Below are 11,709 nucleotides of genomic sequence, written 5' to 3'. Positions count from 1 at the left end.
ACCTCATTTGAAAAAAAGAGAGTAAAATATAATAATAAATTCTAAACTATAACATACTAAATATTCCAAAATTATTTATAATCTTACATTGATAAAAATTTGGTAGTTGTGGGTAAGTTAGATGAAGACATAGGGACAGTGGCTCAATCTTAATTTATCCATATTTATAGTAGGGTAAATGGTTTAGCGAGATTGGAATTGGCCATGTATACAAATACTTGAACCACTCTATTTTACAACTACATACATGCAGGAATTTAACCACAAAATGTCAAAACTGCCAGATGGGTGATCCATTTTTTAGAAGATTTTAATTTATGGCAGCACATTAATGAGGAACAAAGACCTCTGCTATCTTTCATTCATTTTTGACAAATTATGTTTTAGATCAAGGATCTAAGTTAGTGAATTTCATAAACAAGATACGCAATTATAGAAATTAAGGAAGATTACATTTGTTTAGGTTAAGATAATCTACAATTTCTAAGGAATAAGACGGTCAACGGCTAACAAGAAAATCTCTGATAATTTAAAGACTTTCATATCATCCGCGTCAATTGGTGATGTGGCAATAGGACCATTCCTCCGAAATCCATTATGACAATCAATGACTTTGTTGATGGCGTCCATATAAGCAGTTTTAGAAGTGGAGCTGAAGCTGCTCTGCAAATTTGTATAAGCCTCGTCGTAATCGGATTCGCATTGCGAGTGGGTCTTTCAAGTTGGGATGAATTCTGGAGATTTGATGGAGGGTGTCCTGAATTTGAATCGCCATAACTTGAATAGAAAGCAAAGCAAGGCGATGCAAGTCTGCTGCGGCTGCGCGAGGGTCATTGCCCACAACTGACATGCAATATTTGTAGTCTTGGGACTGTTTGCAGATACCTTCAATTAAGGCACCATAAGCATTGCAGCCAATGGTTAGGAATATTGTGGCCGTACAAGAGAAGAAGGAAGCCATTTCTATTTTACTTTTTTTTGTTTTTTTGCTAATGGATACCAAAGAGATTAAATTTGCATTATCATTTTATAATGGTTTAATGCGATTTTAGCAAACTCTTCCTTTAGAGTCTGTAATAAGCACAATTTACCCGGGCCCGTACAAACCAAAGTCCCAATCCAATAGCCCAAATATTAACCCTAATTACAAGCCCAAAACCTCTAAGCCCATAGCAGCCTAAAACCCAAAAAAAGAAACCCTAGCTTCTCTGCTCCAGCCGCCGCTCTCAACAGCAGCCACACTCGCAGCGTCCACCTCGCGTACGTCGCGGGGATGCCTCCAGCGAGGTTCCAGGCGTCGCACGTCTCGGGCCTCCTCTCCACGCACATGCGCCACCGAACCTGCAAAAATAGAAACACACAAGCGCAGCAAATAACGGAAAACAAGTGGGATTTTTTTTTATTTTGTTTAGATTTTTTATTTTTTCGGCTATTTAAAGCCTTGAAAAATCTGTAAAAAGGGGGGGGATGGTTGAGCTTAAACAGACGAAAGTAGACAAGTAAAAGAAATCAGAAAGCAAGGATTTTTGAAGGTATTTCGTTTCGAGTTTGAATCTGTGGGATTTTTGTTCTTTTTCTTTTTTTATTTTCTGATATAAAATAAAAACAAAAGAAGAAGGAAAGGGGACTTACCGTCGCGAGAGTCGTCGAAAGGCGTCCTCATCTCATCGTTTTCTGATCGGAAATGGGAGGGGATTGGAACGGCGGAGAAAGGGGGATTGCTGCGGCGCAATTTTGAGCAGCAGAAAAGAAATTTTTAGGGTTTTTTAGAAGGGATTTTATAAGGCCCAAAACGGCGCCGTTTAGGGTGCCATGACCCGCGCGTCGACCCGACCCGGAGGGGGGGATCCGCTCGTTTTGGCCCTGAGTGGGGAAATTGCGCATCTAGCCCTCCCCATTTTGCGATGTGTTTAATCAAGTTTTTTTTTCTTTTAAATTCGGCCCAAATATTTCGCTCGCGTGACGATTTAATCCATATCACTGCGCAATGCTTGAGTGACTTGGGAAAATTTCTTTTTAAGTCCTTCTCTCATGGTGCGCGCATCCAATTTAGTCCTATCTTCAAATTTATTTCAAATCCGCCCCACTTTTTTCCGTTTTATTTCAATTTAGTTCTTTTTTTTCCTTTTCATTATTATTATTATTATTATTATTATTATTATTATTATTATTATTATTATTATTATTATTACTACTATATATACATACGCATGCATATATACTATATAATATGTACTTTATATATTAAATGTTTTAATGCATATACATATATATATTTTTGATATATTTCGTTATTGTTTTATTCTCATAGTTTTATATACATATATATTTATACATTTATATTTTATAATGTTCATATATTTTCCATGTTTTATAATTCGTACGTGTATATACATTTTTTAAAAACATTGTTTATTGTTCTATATATATTCTATTATTTTATACATATGTAAATATTTTAATATACATATACGTATTTTCATAATTTACCAATACATACACTTATACATTTTATTGTGTAAATATATACACATATACATTTTTATCTTTATTTTATTTTCATGATTTTCATATACATATATACATGCATTTTTTTATTAGTTTTTTGGTTAGATGAATTTCATTCTTTCTTTTTGTTTGCAAATTTACTTGTAAATTGTACTTGTATATATATTTGTAAATATTTATTCATATATGTTTGAAATTAAAGTTGTGTTTCATATTATACATTAACTTTTAACATACCTTTCGGAAATATATTTTGGTTTTATCGAAGCATTAAAATCATCATATTTTTACAAATTTCCAAAATATTTGGCATTCATGATTCTCGTGAAAGATCGTGTCCTAACTTCTTTGGATTGCGGTTATTTTTCGATGAATTTAGAAAGCCAAGTATTTGTTTTGCAATAAATCCACAAATTTCAAATAAAAGCTTATTCTGAATTCAAAATGTTGGGTCCTAACTCATTGGTCATGACATTTTCTTCTCGAAATAAGAATTTTCAAAACAAAAGGCAATATTCGGTATTTTGAAGATTTAAAACATTGTGCCCTAACTTCTTGGGTGTGGTGTTTTATTTCTTTGAAATAAGAATTGTCTTATTATTTTAATCCATTCATGAAATAAAAAGTTTCCTTTTAAAATCTTTTCAAATTTTCGACACCAAGGCATTTTAAAAAAAATCAATTTGGTACCAATTTTGGGCGTTACGAGGGTGCTAATCCTTCCTCGTACGTAACTGACTCCCGAGCCCATTTTCTTAAATTTTGTAGACCAAAGTCATTTTTAAGGTGAGCCGATCACACCTTAATCAAGGATCGGTGGCGACTCCAGATTTTGTTTTTATTTTTAAGTCGAAACTAAAATTTTTGTTTTCAAATGACGGTTTCGACAGCTTGGCGACTCCGTTGGGGACATTAGAGAGTCGAGCCAGAAATTGATTCATTTTTTTTCTTTGTGTCGAACATCAAAAGTTTTTAAAAAATTCATGATTTCCCTTCATATTTTTTTTTACCATGGTATGTTGGAAACTTTGCATTTTCATTTTGCATGTTACCCTTAAGTGGGAGCGAGAAACTAGTCCTTCGTGAGGTTTTCACCTCCGTGCAGGGTAGTGGACCGCTTTCGGGATACATCCGTACCTATGTCTTCGTGAGATTTTCATCTCCGTGCAGCCATAGGGAAATGTGTCCCCCTGAACTGAACTCGGTCCATATGAGCCTATAATGGGTGAGGATCGAGGAATCTGCTGGTTCGGGCACCTTTACTCTAGAAACTAAGCCTCATATAGTGAGCCTTAGGAACCCACCCTAGGTAGAGCTACACTAAACCTTAGTAGATATCCGAATAGGAGTTTTTCTATTTCTTGGTTATATTTTATGTTTTACTGACCTTTTTGTGTTTTGATTTTGATTGCATGACATGGCATTACATTTTCATCTTAAAAAAAAAGAGGTGTTGATTCACGTTCAATTGCTAAATAGAGAGCTTGTCATAAGAAAATGGGTTTCTTGATAAAGTGGATGACAGTATGGTTGTTCGAATATGGTCCAAGAACTCATGATAAGAGAAGGATGATAATTTAATGGAGGACTACACGACTATGGCTCCGTTGCCCAAGGATTCAAGATGACAAAGATTATTCGAGAGTTGCTGAACCTTCTTAAAGAGAGGCCAACGAGCATCACGAGGATGAGTGAGCAACGAGTTGTGACCCGGATCGAGCAAAAAGAGATAGAAGAGACATCTTTTTTGAAGAGTTCGTGAGATTTATCTTAACGCTCGAATGAAGAAGAGGATCGAACGTCTCCGCCTATGAGGGCAAGTCCATATAAATATCCATTTTATGTAAGGAGATTTGTTTTCTAGTAAAGTTTTCTAAATGGAATTGACTCGGAATCAACGTCTCTTTATGCATTTATTGCATGCATTCGCATCACATGACATCATACGCATTAAAGTCCATTAAAAAATCCTAATTGATTAAAATCATTGCTCAGTTAACCTGGAGACCAACCAACTAACCAAGCACCGTTACGGCACCCGAGCAAAGATTAAATATATGGATCAGAGGTTAGAAAAACTCGAACAGTGTCAGAAGGAGATGCAAGACCGACTTCAGCTACAGATGCAGGAGCGGTTAGACAAGATGAAACAAGAGATATCTGAGAAGATGTGAGAATCCCAAGATGATATTATGGCGAAGCTAACCAAACTGTTGACTGGAGAAAGTGATAAGGGAAAGGGCCCCATGGCAAATGTCGATGAGGGAACTGATGATGAAATTTTTTACCCTCCAGGTTTCACCCCTCCACATATGCGAGCTCAAGCTAAATACCCGCGTAAATCTACTGTCACCATAATGCCGTAACAATTTCGAGCTGGTGTTTCGAGCTTCCAAGCTGGACCGGGATTTAATCCCGAAAACAATCCTATTAACTCTGCCATTCCTGACTTTGATGAAGTGGTTGAGAAGGAAAGAATGAATGATGAGATATCAAAACAGTTAGAGGAAAGGTGTAGGTGGCTCGAGGAGAAGTTCAAGGCGATGGAAGTTACTGAAAGTTATCGAGGCATTGACACAAAAGAGCTGAGTTTAGTACCAGATTTAGTACTTCCTCATAAGTTTAAGATGCCTGAATTTGAAAAGTACAATCGGACAAGCTGCCCAGAAGCTCACATCACCATGTTCTGCAGGCGAATGGCGGGATATGTTAACAACGACCAACTCTTGATACATTGTTTCCAAGACAGCCTTGCAGGGGCAGCATCCAAATGGTACAATCAGTTGAGTCGTACCACGATTGGTTCATGGAGGGACTTGGCACAAACATTCATGAGACAGTATAGTCATGTGACGGACATGGCTCCTGATAGAATCACCCTTCAAAACATGGAGAAGAAGCCGAGTGAAAGCTTCAGGCAATATGCACAAAGATGGAGGGAAGTCGCAGTCCAAGTCCAGCCACCGCTCTTGGAGAAAGAAATGACCATGCCACACTGAAGGCACCGTTCATTATGCATATGTTAGGGAACGCTACAAAAAGCTTTTCTGACATAGTTATGAACGGTGAAATGGTCGAAAATGCTATAAGGAACGGGAAAATCGATGCAGAAGAGAGTAACAAGAGGTCAGTCTCAAGCAGAAGAGAAAATGATGTGAACAATATGGGTTACTCTAAATTAGTTATAGTGAGTCGATGAATTTTGTTGGTTACCAGTAACCAACAAAATTCATCAAGGCAGGGTTCCGGCATGAAAACTAAGAAGTTCCAGTTTACACCAATCCCAGTACCGTATAGGGAACTGTATCAAAATTTGTTTGATGCACATGTTGTTTCCCCTTTTCATGTGAAGCCTCTACAACCTCCGAATCCCAAATGGTATGATGCGAACACACAATGTGAATGCCACGCGGGAATTACGGGACACTCGATTGAGAATTGTACTGCCTTCAAGAAGCAAGTTGAAAGACTCATCGACATGGGTGTTGTCAAGTTCAGTGACTCATCAAGTGCAGAGAATCCATTACCCAATCATGATTGATAATGGAGGATGTGTGATGTATAGAGAAGTGATGAGATTTTCACATTGATGCCATATGTGCAGACATAATTAAAAGGGCTCTGGTTAGATATTCACTTGAGAGGTGTTATAAATAATGAGACTACAGAGGAAACCCCTATATTATTTAGAGTCTGTTAGAGTAATGTTCAGAACACATTTGTTGCTTTTAGCCTAGAAGCAATAAGAACTCTTTTGTGAAATAGGCTCATGTCTGAACATTATTATTTTTAATGTAATACATTATTGCAATCATCTTTGAGCAAATGTTCTTTCACTCTTTGCAATTCTTTCATTCTTATGAATTTTTTCTGCCAAACCATTTATTTATTCATTCATATCATTCACACATTCTTTTGTACATTTCTTGGTACTTACTATGGGTCCCTAGATATCAATGACTTGAGTGACGCTGTTACAAGCTCAGAAATCTCCTCTTTAGCTATCAAAATAGTTGACGTTTTCTTGGGAATAAGATGATCAATGGCTATCAAAATAATCTCGGATAGTTTGAAGACCTTCACATCATTTGGCGTCAATTGGGGAAGTGGCAATGGGACCAGGTTAGTTCCAATTCTGGTAAAGTTGATGGCGTCGAAATAAGTATTTCTAGAAGGCGCTCTGGAAATTCCCCAATGCCTCGTTGTAATCTGTTTGGCCTTCCCGAAGTCGAGTTTGTGCCAGCGGGTCCTTCAGGTCTTGCACCTGAATTTGAATAAGTAAATGAATATTTTAATTGAGTAAAAAGAGAAAATATATTTCAAATAATAAAAAATAGTTAGGGATTACTACAAAGGGGAATATTAATTACAAAAAAGAGTAAAAAGAATATAAACTAAAATTAGGGTAGCTTTTCAATGCTATTACAAGATTTGACCTATAAATACTGTCTCTCCCATACTAAATCGAAACACATGTGGGACACAAAGAAGTAGAAATATGGAAATGTAATTTTATAGATAAACTGATGAAACATAATTGATAGACTTTTTAATTTGTACTTAAAAGATACAAAATTTTAACATGCATCTGGTAATATTTTTTATTAAAATTAAATCTCAGTTTTTTAATTAAAATAAAATCATCATAAATTCATACCATACACACTATCCTAATTTTTAATTTTCAAATTTTATAAATTGAAACATACCATTCAAATCAAATTAAACTTTTATAATTTTTTCTTTTCTATCTATGGTTATAAAATACATAATTTTAAACTAAGTAATTATGGCAATAATTTAATAAAACTAATGGAAATTGGAAAGGTAAATGTTAATAGTTGAATATTATGCACAATTCGTGGATGCGTGGGGATAAAATGAACTTATGAGAAATTAATATCAAGGTTTCAAAGTGTGTATCGGTTCTATTCATCCCCACCTATATTTTAATATGTAAAAGAGTTGTTGGCAAATGAAACCTAATTACTGTCTACGTTTTGCACTGATGAAAACAGTCAACTGAGCATTTAGCAGAGCATGGCAAGAGTATCAATTTCTATAAGGAACTTATGCAGTAATTATTAGAAAACGGAGGAGAATAAAAGCAAATGTGTTTTTGGTGTATCAAACAAATGAATCTTGATACCTATTTATAGAAATTCTCGTATCTTTCTATAGGGACATAATTATCCTAATGGATAGTCATGTCTTTTACGAAGAAACATAATTTTCATAAATATCTACTTGAATAATTATGAATTTTTGTTATTAATTAAGTGATATAGTTTTTGGTAACAAGAAACATAACTCAACACTATAAATAGTGACAACTCTTTGTTAATAACCAAGTGATATAACCATTGAAACATTATAAATATTTTTAAAATATTGTAACATAATCAATAATAGAATTCAAAATTTTATTGCACATTAGTTAAAGAAAACATATGAAATTCGTGATTTAAAACCTAATTATAATGAAATTATTTTCTTCTTTTTAGCAATAGAGTCTATTATATTGATAGAATTTAAATAAAAAATCAGAAATTTTATAATTATATCTATACAAATGCTAAAAGGGATGAATAAAGATTATAAAAAAATTAGAAACAAAACTTAATGGTAAGAAAAGATGGAAATGACGAAAATTAAGCAATGAAATCTCTTTATGTCTTTTGTTGGACTTAAATAATAATAATCCAATTTAATGACAATTTTATAACTTTTAAAGTTGAATGATCAAAACATAATCTTATTAATGACCTTAAATATAATTTAACCTAAATTTCAATAAAATAATAGATATTTTTATTAAATTAATGACGGATATCCTTTCCTAATTTTCCTTTTAAAAGATATTGATTACCGCCCAAACTAAAAGCTATATAAAACTTTCTTTTAAAACTTTAACTAGAATTTTCGCAAAAAAATTTAATTAGTTAAATTATGAAATAAAAATTGAAAGTTAAAATACGCTCAAGTTCTTTATTAACTTTGTAGATTTAATCATTCTTAAGAAATTTTGAAGGAATTTTTTTAAAGATACTCATTCAACTTGTTTGTGATAAATTATGACCTATTTAGACTAACTAATGACATTATAAAAGAAGAATCAACTTATTTTAAAAATTAAATCTTAAGTTTTACCATAGTATAGAGAGCAAAAACAAAACAAGACAAACTCAAAAGAAATAGATTTGTAACTCTTAATGCATTTATATTATTTATAATCACATAATATTTTAATTAAAAATTAGCGGTATTAACTATTTAAATTAATTAATAAAAATATTAATTTTGAATATGATAAGAAAAATTAAAACTAAAATTTAACCTCATCTTGAAAGTGTGAGCCAAAGATCTTTTAGACTTTCTGTATATATAGTTTAGTTTAGGCTGACAGGATATCCAAATTTATTATTTTCTTTATAATTACCATTAATCCCTTGATGATATGTTAATTGATATAATAATTTAAAGCTAATTTTATAAAATAAATAAATTATTAAGCCATTAGTTTATAGGGTTCTTTTTTTTGCCATTCATTAGCATGCCCTGAAAAACAGAACTGATTGATGAACAGACCATTTTGCCGACGAAAAAAATATGAAAAGGAGAAAGGTATATATGGAATTCTTTTTGTGGCAATTTGCATCTGTAGTCGTGATTCACAAACTTTTTGTGGCAATTTTCATTTCTCATGTCACCGTTGCTGAAAATTTAAGATTACAATGACAATTTATCAACAAGACTTTTTGCCAGAGCCACACAATAAACAAACACCCACTTTGACCCCACACTCGACCTTCATCACCATTCATCAAGTAAAAACAACGCCCTAAATAGTTTTTAAACCCCCTAAAAGCGTTTCACCAATTCCCCAACCCTTGTTTAAAACCACCTTTGTCTTCCACATAGGATCGCCCCTTTCTCGATTCTTACAATATTTCTTTACACCTATGAACTGTTATTTATCGTCGTTACAAACCATATTTACGCCGCAGACGGGGCGGCCACGAAATGGACTGCACCAACTTCAGAGAGTGCCACCAGGAACGGTTGCAGGTTCACGGTCTCTGTCCCTCCTTCAGCCGCGCTGGTACGGTAATCAAGTGACTCGTCGTTGTAAATGTCCCACCATTTCTGAACAAGCATCTTAATGTCTTCTCTTTGCATGTTAGCCTCCTTCCCTGTGTACCTCCAAGGCTTAGATCCCTGTTTTTAATCCCATGATTCAGTTATCAAGACCAACACCCAACGCATAATCACACAGTAACACCAAGAAATTGATATGGGAAAGTGAAATAATGAACAACTTAGCACTTACCGCAGCACAGTAGTGAACAACTTTCACTTTTTCAAGCTCCACATTCTCGGGATGACGCCATAACATGGCGAGAACAAGGTTGTAAATTAAAGGAATCGGCTTGTAAATGTCCTTAAAGAACATGTTCAAAAAGTCCTGCAATAGACAGAATGTCAAAATCATTATTGTTTAACCCCACATACACTCATTTTCCTTAAATTTTTTAAATCATAAACAGCTCCCAATTCAAGACTTACCTGCTCCGCAAATGGGGTAGGTTGTGTGATTTTGAGAGTCTTCAAGAGAGATTCATAAGTCACAAGGCTGGGCTCAAACACGAACATGCCAGCATTGAAGTAAAGTGAAGGGGGATTTCCCATCTCGGCGGGCCACTTCACCTTGTCAGGGCATTGTTGGCAGTAACCGATCCTGTATTGCGGGGTGTGGCTCCATGTTTTCTCACAGAAGCAATCCATTACTGCGTGGAAATGCCCATCAGGCAGATCAAACAGGTGATCGATGTTGTCGTATACCTGAATGTCGCCGTCCAAGTATATCATTTTACTGTACTCCACGAACTGCACGCATGAAATTAACACCCCCACTTTATTGAAATGATTAATTTAGATTAAACGTAAACCAACAACAAATCATTGTAACTAAGCTCGGAATCTCAAAATGAAAGTAGGCCTTAAATGACACTCTCAGCCATCAATCAGATCCAACAGTCCTTATCAAATAAGGGGTAATCTCGGAAAAAACAAAGGATTTTCATGGCAGCTCTAGAAAGTTGAAACGTCATGCAAAGATTAGGCAAGCCAAAATACAAGACATTCATGAGAGTCCGCCACGTGTATAATTGAAACCAGAAAATTAGCCACGTGTAATAGTTAAAAACAACGTACGTACCTCCCAAATACGAAGCTTGGAGTAATTGATGACGTAATAGGCCATGGCGAACTGGGTCTGGTTCTCAGGCGGGTAAACGGGTTCGATCTCTCGGACGATACAACCCTGGTTCTCCAGGATCCGCCTATGCTCCTCAGGCACGTCGGGTAAAACGGCAACCACTAAAGGGTACGCCGATTTCACTTTCCTTAACCCTTTGGCTAACCCTACAACGCCTTTCACGTAGTCCCCATTTCCGGCCAAGAACGTAACATATGCACGATTACGCAAAGTGACTTGTTTAGCGAAAACGTTTGTTTTATCACTGGGTTGAACCAATTCAGGGGGGGCCATGGAAATGTAGCTTGCTAGGGAAGGGGCGAGGACAAGGAAGAAATGGTTAAAATAGGAGGAGTGAAGAGAGCAAGATTTTGGGTACTGCCTTTGCTGAGGTCTTTTTTCTTTGAAACAATGGGGATGGTGGGTGCTGTTTAAATAGAACCTCGCCTCTGAACCTAGACGGTAAATGGAAAAGAATATTTTATGTTACGGGTACAATAATGAAGGAAAGTGCACCGCACGTGTCATTAAGATGATCCAACGGTAGGAGTATTGGTTCCCAGAAAGTTCTGTATAGTTGCCTATATTAGCTCTACTTTGTTGCAAATTGCATTGGAAGGCGCTAGAAGGTCTTTGTTTGTTAGAGGTTAAGTTTTAATCACAGTGATTCGGTGGAAATGTAGGGGGTCTCGGTTTTGTGGCTTAAATCGAATCTCTATGGCATGATGATGTTAATAAAAAAACAAATGAAAGTATCGATGGTCATGATCATATGCAAAGATGGTTTTAATTATTTGGTGGCTAAAAATTAGAAATGTAAGATTTAGTGTCTCTTTGGTGATAAACTAAAATTTCTGACCATAAATTAAAACAACAAATACTGATATCGTAAGTATTGGGACACTGTATAGTATCGAAGATGGTGCCACTGCCATATATGGGCC

General features: G+C 35.2%; 2 protein-coding genes across 2 annotated transcripts; both read right to left on the bottom strand.

The window, feature by feature from the left end:
* Window positions 1–207: 207 nt before the first annotated feature.
* Window positions 208–1,758, bottom strand: LOC105802937 (pectinesterase inhibitor 5-like). The gene is made up of 2 exons (XM_052623693.1): window positions 649–1,758; window positions 208–611 (listed from the first exon to the last, which is right to left on the bottom strand). Exons 1-2 carry the CDS (start codon window positions 959–961, stop codon window positions 484–486), a joined length of 441 nt encoding a protein of 146 aa, XP_052479653.1. The 5' UTR covers window positions 962–1,758; the 3' UTR covers window positions 208–483.
* A 7,417-nt stretch (window positions 1,759–9,175) lies between these two features.
* On the bottom strand, window positions 9,176–11,194 carry LOC105802929 (galactinol synthase 1). The gene is made up of 4 exons (XM_012634838.2): window positions 10,727–11,194; window positions 10,075–10,395; window positions 9,839–9,973; window positions 9,176–9,726 (listed from the first exon to the last, which is right to left on the bottom strand). Exons 1-4 carry the CDS (start codon window positions 11,057–11,059, stop codon window positions 9,505–9,507), a joined length of 1,011 nt encoding a protein of 336 aa, XP_012490292.1. The 5' UTR covers window positions 11,060–11,194; the 3' UTR covers window positions 9,176–9,504.
* Between the last annotated feature and the right edge of the window lie 515 nt (window positions 11,195–11,709).

The sequence above is a fragment of the Gossypium raimondii genome, chromosome 11, assembly GCF_025698545.1.
Source record: "Gossypium raimondii isolate GPD5lz chromosome 11, ASM2569854v1, whole genome shotgun sequence".
NCBI classification, from domain to species: domain Eukaryota; kingdom Viridiplantae; phylum Streptophyta; class Magnoliopsida; order Malvales; family Malvaceae; genus Gossypium; species Gossypium raimondii.
Note: the sequence above shows the minus strand (reverse complement) of the source record. Positions and strands in the feature narration are given on the sequence as shown.